The 23361-nt window shown below is 37.0% G+C and overlaps 2 protein-coding genes across 3 annotated transcripts in view; one reads left to right on the forward strand and one right to left on the reverse strand.

Moving 5' to 3' along the window:
• The window catches only part of celsr1b (cadherin EGF LAG seven-pass G-type receptor 1b), a 74742-nt gene extending 63209 nt beyond the window's left edge, over nt 1–11533 (forward strand). The window contains exons 22-35 of the mRNA XM_073868728.1: nt 295–462; nt 571–697; nt 1454–1654; nt 1797–1971; nt 2096–2208; nt 2325–2401; nt 2517–2643; nt 2837–2962; nt 3094–3230; nt 6080–6174; nt 6331–6474; nt 6587–6799; nt 10319–10565; nt 10638–11533. Coding sequence (XP_073724829.1) covers nt 295–462; nt 571–697; nt 1454–1654; nt 1797–1971; nt 2096–2208; nt 2325–2401; nt 2517–2643; nt 2837–2962; nt 3094–3230; nt 6080–6174; nt 6331–6474; nt 6587–6799; nt 10319–10565; nt 10638–10662 — 1975 coding nt within the window. The 3' untranslated portion in view covers nt 10663–11533. The remainder of the gene's footprint in view (nt 1–294; nt 463–570; nt 698–1453; nt 1655–1796; nt 1972–2095; nt 2209–2324; nt 2402–2516; nt 2644–2836; nt 2963–3093; nt 3231–6079; nt 6175–6330; nt 6475–6586; nt 6800–10318; nt 10566–10637) is intronic.
• A 1743-nt stretch (nt 11534–13276) lies between these two features.
• On the reverse strand, nt 13277–21990 carry LOC129433076 (5-hydroxytryptamine receptor 3A). Of its 2 annotated transcripts, none has more exons than XM_055191532.2 (10): nt 21401–21990; nt 21244–21300; nt 20613–20758; nt 20404–20448; nt 19903–20009; nt 18668–18837; nt 17835–17959; nt 17266–17476; nt 14849–15028; nt 13277–14706 (listed from the first exon to the last, which is right to left on the reverse strand). In XM_055191532.2, exons 1-10 carry the CDS (start codon nt 21438–21440, stop codon nt 14414–14416), a joined length of 1374 nt encoding a protein of 457 aa, XP_055047507.2. In that variant the 5' UTR covers nt 21441–21990; the 3' UTR covers nt 13277–14413. The 2 variants fall into 2 exon arrangements, with proteins under 2 accessions (XP_055047507.2, XP_055047506.2); XM_055191531.2 differs by having other exon boundaries at nt 20613–20761; nt 21401–21989.
• Between the last annotated feature and the right edge of the window lie 1371 nt (nt 21991–23361).

The following is a 23361-nucleotide window of genomic DNA, read 5'->3' on the forward strand; positions in this document are numbered from 1 at the left end:
AAATGGCGACTTCCATGTAAGGGGACCCTCGGTATGTAGATAAAAACGTCTCATTTTAAGGTAATAAAGACATAATGATTCATAACGGTTCTTTATGAAAGGTCTTTTTACACCTCTGATAATATAGTTTTGTATATTATTTTGCATTTCTGTCAAGAGATCCTTCTAAAAATTACACACTGCACCTTTAAACCATCTGGACATAAATTATGCTAATTTGGACCTTTTCCCATTAAGGAGAATATGGTTTTAAACTGAGGTGCAGTAAATCTCTGATGTTTCATGTGTCTCCAGACTGCCTACCCGTCCCGTCATTAACACACCTATAGTAAGTGTGGTGGTCCACAAGGATGGAGAACCCATCTCAACTCCTCTCCAAAGACCCATTATTCTGAACTTCAGGCTTCTGGAGACCCAGGAAAGAACCAAACCTGTGTGCGTCTACTGGAATCACTCTATACCGTAAGAATCCAAAACTAAAAAACTCTATATTTACATATGGTGAATGTGTTTTGAATGTGATTGTGAGTTTATTTTCGAGATGTAGCTTTATTGCATTTGTGTTTATAGAGTTGCTGGTGGTGGTGCTTGGTCTTCTAAAGGCTGTGAGCTGATCTTCAGGAACTCAACGCACATCAGCTGTCAGTGTAACCACATGACCAGCTTTGCCGTCCTCATGGACATCTCCAAAAGAGAGGTACAGCACCATCAGCATATTTGCAACAAACCCAAAGTTGATTCTGTGTTAAAGGTGCTCTAAGCGAATTCACGCATTTTAGACCATAAAACATTTTTTATTACATACAGCAAACATCTCCTCACTATCTGCTTGCTGCCTGTCCACTGATCAAACTGTAAAAAACGCGATCTCTGTAGACAGCCCAGGCTCCACAAACTGCAATAAAAACAAAGTGGCCAAACCTACTACCAGAAAGGATAACAAAGTGTTCCAGCCAATTAACGATAAGAAGGATTTGGGGTTGAGGGTTGGATGCGTCATGAAAGCACGGAAGGGAGGGGAGGAGTTAGCTACTCTCCGTTTGTTTGAAAACAGTTCAAACATCAACAAAAAGTAACATCACACAGATTCGCTTAGAGCACCTTTAATTGTGCAAACCGTTATATGCTCATTTTCACTACATTAGCAAAAAGCTAAATGCCTGGTGCTATTGCATCAACCGTGGCTTATTTGTAATGAATCGGTGCACTGATGTGATTTCCACTGCAACAGGATATTAGGGTGGGACACTTTGAGTGGCCCCTCCCCTTTAAAAATAGCCAATAGCGTTTAATTCATGACAAGCTGAAGTGCAAAATGATGTCATAAAAATCACTCATCTGTACTGGTAGAAGTGAGAGAAATTTTGTCAATGTTTTGGAGCACAATATAGTAGTTTATAGATATCTTTTATTCAATTTATCTTCTCTCTCTCCACTTATCTTCTCATTTTAGCATGGTGATGTTCTTCCTCTGAAAGTGGTCACCTACACCACAGTATCTGCTTCTCTGGTGGCCCTCCTCATCACCTTCCTGCTTTTGGCAATCCTACGCAGGCTGCGCTCCAACATCCACAGCATCCACAAGAACCTGGTGGCTGCCATCTTCCTCTCTGAGCTCATCTTCCTCACTGGAATAAACCAGACTGACAGACCGGTGAGCCAATGAGATGCCTTATACACTGAGCAAAAAAATAGAGTTCTTGCTTTCACTAACTCCTCCTTATTGGTTGATAATAATTTGAATAATAACTTTCCTATATGCTGAAATTCTAATTTTATTATTTTGTCCTTTTTAGTTTATATGCACAGTAGTGGCCATTCTCCTACACTATTCATACATGTGCACATTTGCCTGGATGTTTGTGGAAGGGCTCCACATCTATCGGATGCTGACTGAGATGCGCAACATCAACCATGGCCACATGCGCTTCTACTATGCTATCGGCTGGGGAATACCTGCTATTATCACAGGTGTGATGCACACATTCATTCACTGGCCATGTGCTGCTTTGACTGCCATTATTTTTGCATCATGTTTATTTGCGATTTTGTAAATGTTGTAATTCGTCTTGTGCCGATATGTTTTCTCGCTCAGGTTTAGCTGTGGGGTTGGATCCTCAGGGTTATGGAAACCCAGATTTCTGCTGGCTATCTGTTTATGACACTCTTATCTGGAGCATTACAGGCCCCATCTCCATAGTAGTGCTGGTAAGTGATAGACTTTGATTGCAGGTATGCCATCTTTGCAAGCATATAGCCCCACCCCAAACTAAACTTTTTCAATGAATTTTTAATCATAATAAAAAATTAATAACTTTTTTTAGATTAATATGGTTCTAATCGTGCTGGCAGCCAAGGCGTCTTGTGGAAGAAGACAGCGAATGGAGAAATCCGGAGCAATGTAAGGCCAACAAATGCTTTTCCAACTTAACAGTCAGTGTTACAAAAATATATCTGACATTAAAATGTCTGATACATGCAAATTAAAGTTAATTTTCATTTAAACTTTTCTTTAGCTCGGCTCTTCGGGTGGCTTTTCTTCTTCTGTTGCTCATCAGCGCCACCTGGCTGCTGGGTCTCATGGCAGTCAACAGCGATGCACTTACCTTTCACTACCTCTTTGCCATTCTCAGCTGCTTACAGGTACAATGAGAAAGGTCATAATAACTTATGTGAATAAATACTAGTTTGTCTTTACGTTTTGTAAAAACACACATACCGATAACGTAAGTTGATTGGACAAAAGTATCTATCAAATGTCTAAATATATAAATACATACATTTTCTACCAAAAATGGATATTTGTTAGTGTAAAGACTTCTTATCTTCATTCCAGGGTATTTGCGTCTTTTTGTTCCACTGTGTTCTCAACAAAGACGTCAGGAAGAACCTTAAATGTGTCTTTATAGGGAAGAAAGCCCCAGCTGAGGATCTCAGTGTAACACACCCAACTTTACTCACAGTAAGCTTGACTGCAGAAAAGCTCATTATCTCACTGATGTTTTTTATTTATCTCGCCCTATACAGTCTTATCCACAACATGATTGAGAGGAACATAATGATTGATAATAAATTTTGCCTCTGTTGTTCTAGCGTTCTCTGAATGTTGATCCCTACGCAGAGGATGGAGGGCTGTATCGCACCAACATCGGAGAGTCCATGGTGTCTTTACAGAGCTCTGTGAGATCGGGCAAAAGTCATAGTAGTAGCTACCTCGCTTGCACTCTCAGGTAATAAACCCAGGCTGGATGTCATATATGCAGATTTAATCTCATGTATCATTGTATTTGATGGCACAACCATGCTATCAACTGTATGTAATGCATATGACCTTCAAAGAGAAATTATTAAGTAATAAAAAATCTTGGTTATGGATTGACAAATGCCTTCATGAACCTTTCAGTCTTACAGTATCTTGTTCCTCATCTTGCATGAAAATACTTCAACAAAATACTGCAACAAAATTAATAAATTAATAAAACTGTATAAAGTGGAAGATAAAAATGCAGGATAAATATTGCAGCAAAATTAATAAAGTGATAAATATAAGTAACATTGGAGAATAAATATTGCAGCAAAATTAATGAATTAATAAAAATGAGTAAAAATCGAGGATAAATACTGCAACAAAACTAATGCATTATTAAAATGGAGGATACATATTGCAGCAAAATTAATAAATTAATAAAATGGAGGATACATATTGCAGCAAAATTAATAAAGCAATTAGTAGAAGTAACTTTACTGGAGAATAAATACTGCAACAAAATTAATGAATTAATAAAAATTTATAAAAATGGAGGATAAAAATTGCAACAAAATTAATAATTAATAAAAATTTGTAAAAATGAAAGATAAATATTGCAGCAAAATTTATAAATAATTCAAATGAGTAAAAATGGAGGATAAATATTGCAACAAAATTAATAATTAATACAAATTAGTAAAAATGAAAGATAAATATTGCAGCAAAATTTATAAATAATTCAAATGAGTAAAAATGGAGGATAAATATTGCAACAAAATTAATAATTAATACAAATTAGTACAAATGAAAGATAAATATTGCAGCAAAATGTATACATAATTCAAATGAGTAAAAATGGAGGATAAATATTGCAACAAAATTAATAATTAATACAAATTAGTAAAAATGAAAGATAAATATTGCAGCAAAATTAATAAAGTAATAAATATAAATAACATTGGATGATAAATATTGCAACAAAATTAATAATTAATACAAATGAGTACAAATGAAAGATAAATATTGCAGCAAAATTAATAAATTGATAAAAATGAGTAAAAATGGAGGATAAATACTGTAGCAAAGTTAATAATTAATAAATTAGAGGATACATATTGCAGCAAAATTAATAAAGTGACAAATGAAAGATAAATATTGCAGCAAAATTAATAAAGTAATAAATATAAGTAACATTGGAGGATAAATATTGCAACAAAATTAATAATTAATACAAATTAGTACAAATGAAAGATAAACATTTCAGCAAAATTAATAAATTTAAAAAACGAGTAAAAATGGAGGATAAATATTGTAGCAATGTTAATAATTAATAAAATGGAGGATACATATTGCAGCAAAATTAATAATTAATAAAAATTTGTAAAAATGAAAGATAAATATTGCAGCAAAATTTATAAATAATTCAAATGAGTAAAAATGGAGGATAAATATTGCAACAAAATTAATAATTAATACAAATTAGTAAAAATGAAAGATAAATATTGCAGCAAAATTTATAAATAATTCAAATGAGTAAAAATGGAGGATAAATATTGCAACAAAATTAATAATTAATACAAATTAGTACAAATGAAAGATAAATATTGCAGCAAAATGTATACATAATTCAAATGAGTAAAAATGGAGGATAAATATTGCAACAAAATTAATAATTAATACAAATTAGTAAAAATGAAAGATAAATATTGCAGCAAAATTAATAAAGTAATAAATATAAATAACATTGGATGATAAATATTGCAACAAAATTAATAATTAATACAAATGAGTACAAATGAAAGATAAATATTGCAGCAAAATTAATAAATTGATAAAAATGAGTAAAAATGGAGGATAAATACTGTAGCAAAGTTAATAATTAATAAATTAGAGGATACATATTGCAGCAAAATTAATAAAGTGACAAATGAAAGATAAATATTGCAGCAAAATTAATAAAGTAATAAATATAAGTAACATTGGAGGATAAATATTGCAACAAAATTAATAATTAATACAAATTAGTACAAATGAAAGATAAACATTTCAGCAAAATTAATAAATTTAAAAAACGAGTAAAAATGGAGGATAAATATTGTAGCAATGTTAATAATTAATAAAATGGAGGATACATATTGCAGCAAAATTAATAATTAATAAAACTGAATAGAAATCAAGGATAAATATTATTAATAAAATTAGTAAAATTAATAAAAAATTAGTAAAACTGGAGGATAAATATTGCAGCAAAATTAATAAATTAATAAAAATCTGTAAAACTGGAGGATAAATATTGCAGCAAATTAATAAATTCATAAAAATGAGTAAAACCAGAGGATAACATTACAGCAAAATTAATAAATGAATAAAATGTGAAATAATCTTTTCCACATTTAGTGGGAATTCATCCCATTCTGCAATGCCTTTTGCAGTTTATATTATTAGTTATCATTTGTTTATATTAAAATCTTTTGCCTTTCTAAGTACAAAATGTTTATGTTACACTTACTTTACCAGCACTGATTTATACACTGTTTTATGCATACTGCAGACATTATCCCATTCCGCAAAAAATATATTTTAAAACATACAAAAAAATACATTTAAAAAATATATTGGTGAAAAATATATTGTTGTAAACATATTCCGAAATATATTTCAGCAAATTATCTATATGGTATTTTTAGCTAAAACTTCACCTACATGTTTCAGTAGCTCAGGTCACAAGTTTGAATCCCAGCTATCACATGCAGAGTGAATAAAGAGTACATATATGCTTTTAATTTCATGTCTGCCAAATGCATAAATGTAAATCATTCTATTTACGTACAGGGAGAAAAAACACAGTGTGTCCTCAAATGGCGGAAAAGTGGTGCGGGATGAAAAAGACTCGACACTCTTTTTTCACAAGAGTAACAAGACAAGAGGTGAGGGTGCAATTAACCTCACGCGCTTTCATATTATATTCACTTTTGCATTGAACAAATTGTAATTTTACGCTGTAATGATAAGCTAATACTTTAACTGTACTATATTAAACCAATAGTGCCTATAATCTCATGATAACTTATGTGTCTGTTCAGACTCCGATTCAGATAGTGAACTCTCCGTGGACGACCACAGCAGCTCCTGCGCTTCGTCCCACTCCTCCGACAGTGAGGATGATACCAGACGGTCAAAGACCAAATGGAATAATACAAGATCGACCATCCAGAGTACTCCTAAAGGTGCCTGTGACCTCTTCTATGACCACTGAGACTTGGCAGGTTTTATTTTTAAAAAAGTCTGTGAAACAACTACTAAATAGTTCACTGTGCATGTGTTACAAATGTTGTGCAGGGGACGTAGTGTCCGGTCACAAGAAGCCATGCTGGCCGGAGGAGCCGCACAAAGCCTCAGAAAGTGAAGATGTGGCTGGTCAAGAGAAACTGCGCGTGGAGACCAAAGTTAGCGTGGAACTTCACCAAGGGAATAAAGTCAATCACAACGGAGACGTGTCTCACAATGACAGTCCACCCAGTCAGCCAAACAGCAACCAGCTACCAAGGAGAGGTAAGAAATTAACATATGTCATGCATATTTTTACATTTTATATAAGAGATGATCTCAGTGAGAGCTTGAAGTGCATATTTGAACATTTTCTGCATTTATGTGCATGACCATTAGGGCCTCACAACAGCAGGGGGGTGACATGAAAGAACTGCAGGGGGTTCATAAGATTTTGACAGTAATGCCAACATCTAATTAAATTGAATTAAAATGCATAATTGCATGTAAAAATAAAACACTTACATGATCTTAGAAAAGATTCATGAGTTGTTTAAATAAGGTGTAACTATATGACAAGTAGATTACAAAAATAAAACTTAGATTAGATATACAGTGAGGCAAATAAGTATTTGAACATCCTGCTATTTTGCAAGTTCTCTCACTTAGAAATCATGAAGGGGTCTGAAATTGTCATTGTAAGTGCATGTCCACTGTGAGAGATAAAAAATCCAGAAATCACAATGTATGATTTTTTTTTACTATTTATTTGTATGATACAGCTGCAAATAAGTATTTGAAAACCTGTCTGTCAGCTAGAATTCTGACTCTCAAAGACCTGTTATGCAGGGTTTACACCAAACGCGTTTTGGGCGTCAAAATCGCGTCTACCGCGCCTAGTTTGACGCTTGAACACTTTGAATGCATTCGCGCGTGTAGAGCGGAGTAGACGCGCGGAAAAGCAAGCATATGACGCGCGTCCGAAGCAAAATCCGCTTCTTGTGGGAGGGGCAACTGCTGTGCACGTGTCTGTTTGCAAGATGACTGATGTTACTTGTGCATTTATCAAGAGAGTTACCAGTTTGGGTAACCTTACTATAGGGGGTAAATAAACGGCGCGGGTCGAATAAACGTCACTTGACTCAAAAGTGAAGTGTGTATTACAACGTACCAGGTTGCCAAAAGTCCTTACTGACACTCTTCCAAGCGAGGTCCTTTTTATTCCTGTCTCCTAATAGAAATAACAACTTGTGTCATATAGCTCCGAGTGACTGCTTGAGTGAGTGACTCCGGGCGGGGCTGCCACCACAGCAGCAGGCAGGCTCCTGATTGGTTAACGCGGCGCGAAATTCCGCCAAAGTTCAAATTTTTCAACTCGGGCGTCAGCCGCAAATTCGCGTGAAACGCAAAATGCACAATAGCACCATTCGCGCGTACCGCGCACAACGCTCAATTCGCGCCTTTCGCGCGAGCTTCACGCGCGAATGAGGCGGAAACGCGTCTTCCGCTCCGCGCCGAACGCCTCTCCCGCGCCGCGGGACCTCCTGACGCGCGTCAACGCGTCTGCACATTGACTTAACATTGAAATCACTCGCGCTTCACGCCTCTAGCGCGGTTGGTGTAAATGCACCATTAGTCTGCCTTTAAAATGTCCACCTCCACTCCATTTATTATCCTAAATTAGATGCACCTGCTTGAGGTCATTAGCTGCATAAAGACACCTGTCCACCCCATACAATCAGTAAGAATCCAACTACTAATGCAGGGTTTACACCAAACGCGTTTTGGGCGTCAAAATCGCGTCTACCGCGCCTAGTTTGCCGCTTGAACACTTTGAATGCATTCGCGCGTGTAGAGCGAAGTAGACGCGCGGAAAAGCAAGCATTTGACGCGCGTCCGAAGCAAAATCCGCTTCTTGTGGGAGGGGCAACTGCTGTGCGAGTGTCTGTGTTGCAAGATGACTGATGTTACTTGTGCATTTATCAAGAGAGTTACCAGTTTGTATTGGGTAACATTACTATAGGGGGAAAATAAACGGCGCGGGTCGATAAACGTCACGTGACTCAAACGTGAAGTGTGTATTACTGACACTCTTCCAAGCGAGGTCCTTTTTATTCCTGCCTCCTCTATAGAAATAACAACTTGTGTCATATAACTTCGAGTGACTGCTTGAGTGAGTGACTCCGGGCGGGGCTGCCACCACAGCAGCAGGCTGGCTCCTGATTGGTTAACGCGGCGCGAAATTCCGCCAAAGTTCAAATTTTTCAACTTGGGCGTCAGCCGCAAATTCGCGTGAAACGCAAAATGCACAATAGCACCATTCGCGCGTACCGCGCACAACGCTCAATTCGCGCGAGCTTCACGCGCAAATGAGGCGGAAACGCGTCTTCCGCTCCGCGCCGAACGCCTCTTCCGCGCCGCGGGACCTCCTGACGCGCGTCAACGCGTCTGCACATTGACTTAACATTGAAATCACTCGCGCTTCACGCCTCTACCGCGGTTGGTGTAAATGCACCATGACATGGCCAAGACCAAAGAGCTGTCCAAAGACACTAGAGACAAAAGTGTACACCTCCACAAGGCTGGAAAGTGCTATAGGGAAATTGCCAAGCAGCTTGGTGAAAAAGGTCCACTGTTGGAGCAATCATTAGAAAATGGAAGAAGCTAAACATGACTGTCAGTCTCCCTTGGGCTGGGGCTCCATGCAAGATCTCACCTCATGGGGTCTCAATGATCCAAAGAAAGGTGAGCAATCAGCCCAGAACTACATGGGAGGACCCGTTCAATGACCTGAAAAGAGCTGGGAACACCATTTCCAAGGTTACTGTTGGTAATACACTAAGATGTCATGGTTTGAAATCATGCATGGCACAAAAGGTTCCCCTGCTTAAACCAGCACATGTCCAGGCCCGTCTTAAGTTTGCCAATGACCATTTGGATGATCCAGAGGAGTCATGGGAGAAAGTCATGTGGTCAGATGAGACCAAAATAGAACTTTTTACTCATAATTCCACTAAACGTGTTTGGAGGAAGAAGAATGATGTGTACAATCACAAGAACACCATTCCTACTGTGAAGCATGGAGGTGGTAGCATCATGATTTGGAAGCACCTGGGACAGGGCGCCTGCACTGTATAAAGAAGACGATGACCGGGGCCGTGTATTGCAAGATTTTGGGGAACAACCTCCTTCCCTCAGTTAAAGCATTGAAGATGGGTCGAGACTGGGTCTTCCAACATGACAATGACCTGAAGATCACAGCCAGGATAACCAAGGAGTTGCTCTGTAAGAAGCATATCAAGGTTCTGGTGTGGCCTAGCCAGTCTCCAGACCTAAACCCAATAGAGAATCTTTGGAGGGAGCTCAAACTCTGTGTTTCTCAGCGACAGGTCAGAAACCTGAATGATCTAGAGAAGATCTGTTTGGAGAAGTGGGCCAAAATCCCTCCTGCAGTGTGTGCAAACCTGATGAAAAACTACAGGAAATGTTTGACCTCTGTTATTGCAAACAAAGGCTACTGTACCAAATATTAACATTGACTTTCTCATGTGTTCAAATACTTATTTGCAGCTGTATCATACAAATAAATAGTTAAAAAATCATACATTGTGATTTCTGGATTTTTTAGATTATACCTCTCACAGATGACAATTTCAGACCCCTCCATGATTTCCAAGTGGGAGAACCTGCAAAATAGCAGGGTGTTTAAATACTTATTTTCCTCGCTGTAAAACTTCTGATTACATATTTGGTGCAACACATATTTCCATATCATTTCCATATATGCGTTTTTATGATCTACAGGCATTTTAAAGAACAAGATCACATATCCTCCTCCACTGACAGACAAGAACATGAAGAACCGCTTAAGGGAGAAACTCAGTGATTATAAGCTTCCCTGTAAGAGTCCATCTGTAGACTCAAATGATGAAATTCGCCAGGGAACCGAAGCCAAGAGCATCATCATCAAACCACCTCCAATATCACCACAGTTGGCGCTGAACGGAGGGACGGGTCCTATCGCTGCAGTAGAGGAAGACTTTGATTCTGAGTAAGTAGCGTTGTACGTTATGTTACATTTGGTTACATTACAGGTGATCACATTTCTCACTGTTTTTTGTAGTGGAAGCAATGAAACTTCAATCTGAGTCTGCTGTTGAGGACATCAGATGTCCTGGAATTGGTTTTGTGACATCTATGAAGACCAAGCAGTATTACTACACAGCATGGTCCTGTCATGAAAAAGTAATGATTCCAAGGTGCAAGAAAATCTAAAATATGCTTAAGACTGATATGATTTTGAATTTCAGTACAGTTTCTCTTAGACTTTGTGTAAGTAATGTTTATAGGTAACTTTTTTATTTTAGATATGCAACTTGTTTGTAAATTGTAAATTAGGATTTCAGCATGATGCCAATACTTGTTATTTATGTTCACTGTGATAATTTTCCAGCACTGTTTGAAATGTTGCTTGTTGTGTTTATATTGTATATTTTGTAGCTTAATTTGTACAGTGGTTTATATATTAGTTGGGACGGTTTGGTCCGTTGTATTTTTACAATGATTACCACTGACAGTATTTAACAACATGTTCAGCATGCCATTTTTATTACTGCCAGTGCTGTACATATAAAAACAGTGTTTTTTTATGTTTGCTAAGCATGCAAATTACAATGAGACTCAAGTGCCTGTTGAAAAACAATATTTTACTGCTCTGCCAAACCTCTTGTAAATAATATACCCACTTTTATTTACAAATTCAGGGAAACATTTTTGGTTTGTAAATGTCCACTAACTGTTGTCAGGTCATTATGTAATCCATGTTAGTTAATAGTCATAACATTTAGTAAGAAACATCCTAGCGTAAAATAGATTGAATGTGTATCCACGAAATACCTCCATTACTTCTCAATGTTCATAAATACTATACCAGCAGTTAAAGAATAAAGGTATTTATATTCCTTACTATTGGCACTGATAAAACATTTAAACATTGTAAATAAACAGCTTTTAAAGATTTATTATTCTTTTGTTGCTAATTTTGGTGTTTACTTTACTCACTACTTGATAAAACAATTTTAGTGTTTACATACTGCATATGTTATGTTGAAGACATTTTTGCATTTATCTGATAGCATTCAAGGAGATGATAGAGTGAAAGGAGTGGTACAGAATCACAAACAAGTAGCCGAAAGTGCCACTACATCATATGTCGCAACACTGGCAAATACATAGTCAACTCCATTGGAAACATTGAACAACCTATTTGATGACAAGCAGTCATGCTTTAAATGCAACAACTCCACCGAAACAGCACTGGTGTCGGTCACGAAAGCATTACGGCTATAGGTGGAATCAAAATCATTCTGATTCTGCTAGACCTGTTGGCAGCCTTTAACACAGTCAACCATTAGATCCTACCAGGGATCACAGGTACTCCTCTCCAATGGTTTCAAGTCTTATCTCTCCAATAGATCCTTCAGGGTTTCATAGAGGGTCACGTTGTCCACCGCCCACCAGATGGTTACTGGGGTCCCTCAGAGATCAGTGCTTGGTCCACTCCTTTTCTCCATCTACACAACATCCTTAGGACATATCGTACAGGCACATGGCTTCTCCTACCACCTCTATGTTGATGACACCTAGATCTTCTTCTCATTTCACCCAGACGATCCCACCATAGCAGCACACATTACAGCCTGCTTAGCAGAACACCAAAAAATGTGACTTTCCAAGGAAAAAGGGGTCGTCTAGTCACCTAACTTTTGCAAACAGCTTAAATCAGATTCAGATGTCTTCTGACTGTCACAGTACATACAGATAGTTTTAGATCATCTTTGATCTTTCTAGAGGTGATGAAAGGCTTAATCTTTGCCATCCTGACTATCTGTATTAACCGTAGTTGCTTGTTTTCTTCCATGTGCTTTGTTTTTTCCCCTTCTAAAGCATTTAAGATCATTTTAGCGGAGCATCCTATAAACTTTGCTGCATATCTTTATACGTTTCCCCTCTCAAATCAACTTTTTATTAAATTGCTCTGAGCAATGATGCAACGGTGCATTTTACTTATTATTTTTATTTTGTAAACTTTATTATTAAACTTAAAACTTTTTGATCACGCCACTTTCAATAAATAAGTCTATAACTCAGTACAAGTAGTGTGGTGATCATTATAAATGGTTCTATTGTTTTTCTACTACACTAATACATCTGTAAGTAAATCATTTCCAATGCAGAAATATTGCTAGCTCGTAGTGTAGTTCTCGAGACGAGACCGGTCTCAAGACCACTTTTTAAAGGTCTCGTCTTGGAATCGACCGCATTTTTACTCTGTCTCGTCTCGGACAAAGAGGACTCGGAATTTTTTTTCAAGACCGGTCAAGACCACAACTGATGGCACACAGCAAAAAATGATTTTCAAGAAAAAAATTCTTAGTATTTTTGTCTTTTTTTAGTAAAAATATCTAAAAATTCTTAAATTAAGATGCTTTTTCTTGATGAACAAAACGACCCAAGAAAATAAGTCTAGTTTTTAGAGCAAAAATATCAAACTTCAGTGATTTTGTGCATAAAACAAGCAAAAAAAATCTGCCAATGGGGTAAGCAAAATTTTCTTGAATTTTTTCTTGAATTAAGTGTTTAAGAAAAAGGTTCAAGATTTTTTTGCTTACCCCGTAGGCAGATTTTTTAGCTTGTTTTATGCACAAAATCACTTACATTTGATATTTTTGCTCTAAAAACGACTTATTTTCTTAGTTTTGCTCATCAAGAAAAGAATCTTTAGATATTTTTACGGAAAACAAGACACAAATACTAACATTTTTTCTTGAAAATTATTTTTTGCAATGCACATCACAAATTTATTTTTATCAATAATTTTATGCAGTTTATTCAGGTTTGGCATATGATGTTGGCATTGTTTAAGCATTGTTTAAGTTTCTCCCAATGACAGTTTTTCTAATTTTATTACTAAAAACACTTGCATTGTGTTGGATGGTAAGCCATGGAAAGACAGTTCAGATTAAATGGTTATAAGTTGATTTCAGCTCTTTAGTGTTTGTTCACTTTTATTTGCTTATAGACAAAGATAAATTCCCACATATCTGCAATGCCTTTGATTATTTTATCAACTTCTCTGATGGCACGCACGCACACGCACACACACATACAAGAATTGCCTAATCATATGTATATTCCACATTTTATCATAAGTGTTTTAATGCAGTGACTTGCAATGATCTTGGTCTTGACTTGGTCTCGGCCTGTCTTGGCCTTAACTTGGTCTCGACCCTTTAAAGTCTTGGTCTTGTCTCGGTCTCGGCATGTCTTGGTCTTGGTCATGACTTGGTCACGGTTTAGGTGGTCTTGACTACAACACTACTAGCTCAAACTAATTTTGCCAAGTGAGAGACATATTGTGTTGACCCAAGGACAACATTTTTGTAACTAAAACCTAAATCCACCCTAACCATAACAAACCCTAAAATCAGGGGGCCATGATAAGTGAAAAACAATGGTCTACAATCAGCTAATCTTGGTTGTAAACTTCTACATTTCTAAAATCTGATTGGTTGATTGAAATGTTGTCCCAGGGTCAGCATAATGTTGCCCTGAGGACATAAACCACTTGGCAAAATCAGGAGAGCCATATGGCTACTACAAACAACTGTGGTTTATCAGGTTACTGATGTTGCACTGCTATTTTGAACGTAACTGTACATAAAGGGCCGGTTTCCCAGACAGGGCTTATCCTAGTCCCGTTTGAGCTGCCTTAATTTAAAAACACCTTGTACTGAAGTATCTTAACATATATAAATGCCATTCTTTATAAATGCTATTATTATAACTTAAGGTATGCATACAGCGGTGAAGAGAGAGTTCAGAGAGGCTCTGTGGATATTATTCTGAAGAATAGTCATAGCTGTCAACTTCAGAGGTAGATTGATCCCAAAAGTCTAGATTATTAACCTTGCAAATGTCTGTTCGGGTAATACAAATAAGAATTATGGCATACAGTATATAAATGGTTAGAAAAAAGAAAAAGGCGCATTTCTCCAGACGATAGGCAATGGCAACAATACTGTCTTTGCCACTTTCCTCTTTATCCAATTTTTCCAGAAACTTCACAATCTTCTGGAGTGAAGCCTGTTCTGATATCAGACCACCAGACTTTGTCTCAATCACATCAGGATCTGTAAATGTAGAGCATAACGTTAGTGTGATTGCAATGCGGGTTCACATGAACTTGTATTAAAATAACTATATTATTTACATTTGTACATTTGGCACATTATTCATAGAAAGCCCATTAAAATAAATAACTCTTTCACTTACTGTCTTTTTCTTGGCCACCCCCTGGCTCTGTATCTTTGCCGCTGCCATGTGTTTTAGTGGCTTTTGATGTTTTCTTGCGTATGCATGGAATGATGCTGCTGTCTTCAGCCAGACGTGTTAACACGAGAGAAATCAGCACGCTCAGCACCAAACAGACCAGACAGAAACTAAAGTGATAGTCTTTAAAACAAAAACAAGAGAAACTTGTTACTGTACTTATTACCTCACATCAGTAGTTAAATAGGTACCCATCACAGTTAGCTTGACGTTGTCATACTCAAAATTCTAGTCAGAATTTGACTCAAACTCCTTGACCTGAAATGTTGTGGGCGTGGCTAAGTTCACCTAGCACCCAGGCTACTGGCCCTGTCCCAAATGGCACACTCCGGACTTGTGGACCTCCTCAAAGTCTACACTTTGATGATATTATGTAGTCCAGACTTTAGGGACCCTTGATGCGAGTCCACGTGGGTGCACCGGAGTCGTATTTTGGAACAGACTCGAGCTTCACACCGGAAATAGAAAGAGAAGTTGCCCGTCAGTGTGAACTCCTCCCTTCCATTGTCTGATTGGTCTGATTGCTCTTTCGCAAGGACTTCTGGGTTGGTAAAGTGCGCGAAGCCTACTGCAGTGTGGGCTTCGCTGAAGACCGCATCAAGGGGGCAAAGGAGGCGCTGATGAGCGCGCTGATGAGCGCACTTCAAAGTGTAAAAATGACAGATGGGACACCTTACGGACTCGTAGACTAAGCGAGCACGCGCAATTTAAGGCCACGAGACCGAAAGTCCACATAAAGTGCACCATTTGGGACAGGGCCAGACTCGAGCGTCACGCCGGAAATAGGAAGAGAAGTTGCCCATCAGTGTGAACTCCTCCCTTCCGTAATTCCGATTGGTGTAATTGCTCTTTCGTAAGGACTTCTGGGTTGGTAGATTGCGCGAAACCTGCTGCAGTGCGGGCTTTGTGACCGCATCAAGGGTTCAAAGGGGGCACTGATGAACACACTTCGGAGCGTAAAAGTGACAGATAGGACACCCTACGGACTCGTAGACTCAACGAGCATGCGCAATTTAAGGCCACGAGACCGAAAGTCCACATGAAGTGCACCATTTGGGACAGGGCCAGACTCGAGCGTCACGCCGGAAATAGGAAGAGAAGTTGCCCATCAGTGTGAACTCCTCCCTTCCGTAATTCCAATTGGTCTAATTGCTCTTTCGTAAGGACTTCTGGGTTGGTAGATTGCGCGAAACCTGCTGCAGTGCGGGCTTCGCGACCGCATCAAGGGTTCAAAGGGGGCGCTGATGAGCACACTTCGGAGCGTAAAAGTGTCAGATGGGACACCCTACGGACTCGTAGACTTAACGAGCATGCGCAATTTAAGGCCACAAACCGAAAGTTCACATGAACTGTGCCATTTGGGACAGGGTAGTTTCTTCACAGCTTGAATGTAAGGCTACGTTTACACGTGGGCGTCTATTTTCGTAAACAAACATTTCAACCTCTTCGGTTTCAAAATAAAATCGTGCACACGTCACATGGTGTTGACGCGGACTGGTTTGTGTTGGAGGGAGTAGTTGTTGCAGTAGGTGTTCGATGACGTCAAAGTACCGCGAGAGCGAATCGAAATTAGACCTCTACGTGTGATTTCTCAACTCGCTCTCACGGTACGTTGATATCATCCGTCTGTCGGTTCTTGCAGCGCCTAGGTTGCAATTTTGACATAGGTGTGAGCTCTGGGGCATACTGTGACATTGGCCGCCTAAACATCCGCTTGTCTCAGTTTACATGCAAGCGTGCAAACGAAGGTTTTCAAAATATCCACTTTGGCCGGAGTTTTTACAAAGAATCGGTTTCAGAGGCGAAATCTACGAGGGGCGCAAACGAAGGTAAATGTCTCAGTCTTTCAAAATAACCATGTATGTGTAAATGTCATGACAAGAAGCAGAGCTGAAGCAACAGTGCTGTGATCATTTCAGCGCATGAAACATCCATAAATAATATCCTTAACTCGATTATATATATCAGGGATGGGCAACTTCGGTCCTGGAGGGCCGGTGTCCTGCAGAGTTTAGCTCCAACTTGCCTTAGCACACCTGCCTTAAACTGTCTAGTATGCCTAGTAAGAACTTAATTGGCTGCTTCATGTGTGTTTAATTATGGTTGGAGCTAAACTCTGCAGGACACTGGCCCTCCAGGACCGAAGTTGCCCATCCCTGATATATATACAACAATACAGGTGTGTGTCCAAGATGGCCGTGGTAGATCATCGGCTGATCGCAGGCACTGGCGAAAAATATTATTTGGTAATAAAGTAGCCAAACAACTACACCCGTTGTAATTGCCATTGTTAATGTAATTGATGCATGTAAAATGCTTGTGAACGTGTGTGCGTGTGTGTGTGGTTATCGTTTACTCACAGAGAAGAGGGCTGCAATTTCCACCATTAGGTAGATGATCATTGAGGATGAGGAGGAACATGGTGAAGCTCAGGACCAGCGTGACCTTAAAAGTGTTGAGTTCCCCTCCTTGAAATGGCAGAGCAAAGCTCATCAGGTCAGCCAACATTATAAGTGCACTGGGCAAGATCAGAGTCACAAATGCACCGAAGGGGTTGATCGACAGGGTGACCTATTGAATATTCAGAAGCATTTCATTTCTTAAAGTGTGAGTGAAGTAATACATTATGCCTTTCTCCAGAGACTAAATGTAGACTAAATTAATGTTGTAGCTGATCAATGTAAACTTTACTTTTGTATGGAATGACTGATTATGTAGTTTGGGAAAGTTCACTATAAACATTCTGCTTAAAATTAAAAAAAAAAATTGTTTTACAGCCTAATGAATGAATTGGAGATCTGATCACATATGTTTACAATAACAGGTGTAAAGAGTGATGGGGTGACCATTCGTGATCAAGTCATTAAAGACAGAATGAATACAAATAAACTCAACACGATCATTTGTAAGATTAGAATTGAATAATTACTAAGAGATAATTGCGATTTGCTTGTGACTTATCCGCAATCTTGGACACGTTCATAGTCTGCCACTCTCCTTGACTACCACCGATCAAAGACACATTATCAGCAATGTTCAGTTTCAGTGAACAAACTAGAAAACACAAAAAAAAAGAGAACAAACAGACAGCAGTTATTTCTCAGAGGCTTACTGAGTGATTTTAACATTGTCCAGTTCTGGGAAAAAACTTAAATGCCATCTACACTGAAAAAAATGATTTATTGAATTTAATCAATTTTTTTAAGGTAAGTGGTTGCAATCAATTTATTTAAGCTACATTTAAACAAAGCTTTTATATTTCCTTTTACTTTACTAATCTTTTTTGTTTGAATGTAGCTTAAATGGGTTGATTGCGGCCACGTACCTTGGAGAGATTGATTAAATTCAATGAATCATTTTTTTCAGTGTACAGAGAGAGAACAGAGAGGAGTAAAATCTAACCAAGACAAATGAAAAACTAAAGCAGATCTGGGGCCCCATTGACTTTCATAGTAGAACAAATTAATTGTATGGAACTGAATGGTGCCCCAGATCGGTTTGGTTATGAACATTCTTTAAATATCTTCTTTGTCATTGTAAAGGTTTGTAACAACTTGAGGGTGAATAAATTATGACAGAATTTTCATTTTTGGGTAAACTATCTCTTAAAGACACATTCTGTCAATGTGTGTGTTTTAAGAGTAAAATCGTGACATTGCCACTGCAAGGGATATCATTTTTTCATCTTGAAAAATGTGTGCATAAAATTTGCAGGAAAATAGTTATGGCAAAGCAGAAAAAATTACGGAATTTGAATCTTACATTTTTGTCTCCATCCATTGATGGCCACGGGACACTCCCCAAACACATATGGATAGTTGAATAAGTTGATTTGGCAGCTTACTGATGTGAACAAGATAATAGAGTGCTCCACAACACCGTCTCTCCGCACCTGCACATCATTCGTGTACGGCTCCATAGTTGTGTCTAATCTGAACAGTCAGAGACAGAGAATATAGCATCTCAACTGAGTCCAAATTTGGGGCAAAACTGACACTAAAAGTGACAAAATGCTCCAGATATTAGAAGAATAGTTTAGTTTAATAAATTAATATAGACTTATCAACCTTCACAAGGGAATGGAATATATGTCTCATATCTTTTGTTGCTGATGATCAAGCTGTTTTTTACCACATCTGCCATCTGGTGGAAATCAAACTAAGCATTTGCCAATATGAATAGTTGTGTATTGCTTTAAAGGTGCAGTGTGTAATTTTTAGAAGGAACTCTTAACAGAAATGCAAAATAATATAAAAAACTAAATTATCAGGGGTGTATAAAAACTTTTCATAATGAACCTTTATATATTTATTGCCTTAGAATGGGACGTTTTTTTTTCTACATACACAGAGGGTCCCCTTACATGGAAGCCGCCATTTTGTGCAGCCATGTTTCTACAGAAGCCCTTAATGGACAAACGTTTTTACTAAGTTGTCTCCAACGATGACATGTTTTACTGGTGGCGGCTACCGTAGCTTCTCTATGTGTTTCAAATTAAGAGTTCAGAGCAGTGGACTGAGCCGTTGGTTGCAATTCGCAACATAACCACAAGATGCTGCTAAAATTTACACACTGCACCTTTAAAACCGTGAACAAAACTACACAATGCAAAAAAAAGGAAATGTGTATTTACATAGAAAATATGATGTAATAAAATATCAGTCAGTATTTTAGAAATAATTGACGACGGGCCATTTAATTATTCGAAAATAATGCACACCCAAGGTGGTAATGCGGCGCGATGCAAAGCAGAGTCACATCACGGATGTGCATTATTTTCAAATAATTCAAAGGACGGGAATCAATGCTTACTGTATACCACAGACATTGCTCTGGTGGTTATAATGCATACCCGTAATATTTCTTAACCAATCAGAATAAAGCATTCAACAGCCCCATGGTATTATAATGATAAAATAATGACAAATGTTCTCTTCTATCACTCTTCTTTACAATGAACAGAAGAAAACATAACATTTACTTTGAGTTGAACTCACGCATTGTCCAGAACGATCGTGGGAGTCCAGATTGTATCAACAGGTAACACAACAGCTGGATATTTATATTTATCAAGTAGCCATCCAAGATCAGGATCTTTCCATTGCTATGGGGAAGAAAGTAATACAATTCAACTAAGAAATCTTTTTAGTCTTGTTGTGAAGTCAAAACTACTGTATTATTAATTTAATAATGTGATTGCCTGGCCTAATCACAGCTGTGATGATATAGAGTGATATCACACGATCATGAAAGTGATATTGCTTAAAAAATGTATACATTAAGAACACCTTCAGATTAATAGATTTCTGACTTCAAGAGAAACTTTTTAGACATTAAACTTTTAAACAGTGTTTTTCTCACACATAATTATGCCATCTGAACTCAATATTTAATATTTTATGTAAATAATACAATATAATATCAGTTATTATTATAACTATTGGTAACAAAGCCAAACACACTTTTATATTTGTATTCCATTAAACCCATCTACTCACCATGTTTATCTTGATACGGCTGTTCATTTGCATTGCCTTTGTGTCCTAAAAATTATGAGATAGTTAAGAGATGTTTGATACACACACACACACACACACACACACACACACACACACACACACACACACACACACACACACACACACACACACACACACACACACACAGTATAAAATGTGATTAACATGACAAAGAAAATGGTACTTACGAAAGACAGTGTCTGATATTGTATTGCAGTGATGTTTACTGTGATGGTGCAGTTATCACCCTGTGGTGCACTCAGAAGTTCCTTATCAACCAAAATATTTGCCAGACACCTTCGATCACAGTCTGTGCCATTTCCACTAGCCATCACTACTGTATAAGAGCAGGTAAACATATTACACACAAACAAACACATAAACTGATACACAAGACACAAAATACATATATAATTCGTTTTTACATTTAAAAGAATTATCAGAATTATATAAATGATATCAATGATGTAGACATGATATTACAAAGGGTATTCAATAAAAATTATTAATACAGACCAGGTTTTTTTATTTTCTATTTTTTTTTTATAAAAAAAATAATTTTCTTTTAAATAGTCCCTTAACAATCTTACATTAAAAAACAAAAAAACTAATATCCCTTTTTAGGTGTTTATTATCTTCGATTTTGGACCGTACTGCCTCTAAAATCCATAGCAGGGTTTTATGCATTAATAATTTAGTTGCAGAAATCAAAGTCCTGCTACTTAACTGTCTACACTGTAGTTAATATATAATTATCACCACATAATATTTCATAGTAATAAATAATAATAGTAGTAAGAAGTAGGTGCTAGTTATTACCAGTCAGAGATGCCATTAGGAGAATCAAAGTTGAGATCGCAGATACCATTTCAGCTCCTATGAATTCAAGCAAAAAACACAAAACAACTGTCACATGTTTTACTCTTATATAAGCTGTACTTAAACTTTGAAAAAGGAAAAAACTAATTAGCATTACCTTGATAAGCAGGCATGAAAAATATCCTTATCTTCCACATGTTTCAGCTTTGACTTTTTATAGTTTGAGGAGAACAAAAACCCTCTGGCTCATTTAAAGGTTACCAGCTCTTTGAATACCATGCACGTTCAAGGTATTATGCAAGTCAAACAAAGGAGAGCCAGTTCGTAACCAATGTACATGAAATTTGAAACAAGTTTGTCTTGTTATCAGTTTTTTAAAGACCTCATTCATGTTATTGTTAGGAATGTCTTAACGTTTCACACAAAAGAGTAATTATTTGGAATTCTTTCAGCTGCCTTACAATCTTAAAGAGGGCCATTCTGCTTCACAAAAGATTTCATATCTTCTGAGAATAAGCACTGTATATTAGCAAACACTAGACGGCCTTAACTAATGTTTGAAAATGGAGAGATGAAGAAAGCAACACATTTATAAAAGGATGGCTTATCTTAAACGTGCAATGCAGTTTCGCCCTATATTATTTGCATATCGGTCTGGCATTAACTTAATATATAATACTTCAATATGATAAACTGTTGGGGAAACAGCAAAACCCCCAGTGTTAAATTAACACTATCCCTTATTAAATTAAGATGTTTAAACATCTTTTTAAACATCTTTGGAAGATTATGGAAGATATAGGCCAGGGGTTTTTAAACTGGGGTCCGGGGACCCCCTGGGGGCCTCTGGGGGTTTCTAGAGGGTCCCCAGAAAATTTAAGCGAAAAAAAAATGGTTTCAATTTTGGCTTTCTAGTGTGTTTTCCCTTATTACATCTTCTTCATCACATCGTTTTTATATCCTTGTAAAGCTACAGCAAATTAATTCAATTAAAAAATATTTCTCTTCAGGTTTGTACATCCAGCATTATATTTATTATGCATAAAAATATATAAATTGCTATATATTTCAGGTATGGGGTCCCTCATAAATGTTTCATCATATTTGGGGGTTCTTGGCATTATAAAGTTTGAAAACCTATGATGTAGGCCACTTCCTGTATCATATTTTTTATGCTATTTTTGATACTTCCTGTTGTGGCAACACCGTTAGAGATATCAAAAATCCTTTTGATATCAAATCCTCCACAATTCATAATTGTCAATGCATTTGCTGATTTTATCAAAGTTTTAGCAAACAACTGGGCTCCACACCTTTACGGTAAAGGACGCTGGCCTAATAATAATTAAAATAATAATAATTAAAAAAGAAAAGGTAATACAGCTTGCATTTCTTCATAGTAATTTTTGTTTTTATTTTAGTTTTAATAATATTTTATATTAGCATTTTCCCCCATGTTAATTAAAGTAAAAAGTTAAATGTAAATTTATTTAAGTTTTAGTTTAATTTTAACTTATTTAACGTCTTTACATCTTTTTCCAAGGCAACATTTCTAATTATCATTTCCTACAAGTTTTTCAACAAAAATGTAGTCTTATATTTTGTTTGTTTCTAATTAACCGACATGTTTTAGTTAGTTTTAGTTATCGATAAACCCTGCTGTTCTCTGTGCATAAAGCCAGCCTGATGTCGAATACGTGTTAGGAAGCAAAAACCGTCCGATTCCGATTTATGGCCGTTGATCCACATAAAAACAAAAATTATATCATTTGTAAGACAAAACCATGGACTAAACAAAAGATCTCGCGTTGTATGAGCAGCAGTTTGAATTCCGCGCGACTTCCGGGTTCTCCAGCGAACTGTGGCATTATGGGAAAGGTAGTCCTTTTCATACTGCGTCTTTAAATCTGTTAAATCTGACGTTTAATGACTATTGTGTACGATATGCAAACTACGTCGTATCCTATTGGGAAAAAGAGTACACTACAATAAATATTATAGTATCATGTTGAAAGCTATCAGACATGTTTATAATCAACTAAATTGTTAAGGCTTAAGGACCCACTTTACCTTTTTAAATAAAATTATTTGATTGTATTATTTATTGATTTCTGCATT

Source organism: Misgurnus anguillicaudatus, chromosome 6 (genome assembly GCF_027580225.2).
Source record: "Misgurnus anguillicaudatus chromosome 6, ASM2758022v2, whole genome shotgun sequence".
In the NCBI taxonomy this organism is placed as follows: Eukaryota; Metazoa; Chordata; class Actinopteri; order Cypriniformes; family Cobitidae; genus Misgurnus; species Misgurnus anguillicaudatus.

Excerpts from the sequence above, each read along its gene's own strand:
- LOC129433076 (XM_055191531.2), bottom strand. The coding sequence starts at position 21,440 with ATGTGGAAGATAAGGATATTTTTCATGCCTGCTTATCAAG. Across the intron at positions 20,449-20,612 it reads AATATCAGACACTGTCTTTC|GACACAAAGGCAATGCAAAT; the intron begins GTAAGTACCATT and ends CATAATTTTTAG. Across the intron at positions 20,010-20,403 it reads GCCGTATCAAGATAAACATG|CAATGGAAAGATCCTGATCT; the intron begins GTGAGTAGATGG and ends TCTTCCCCATAG.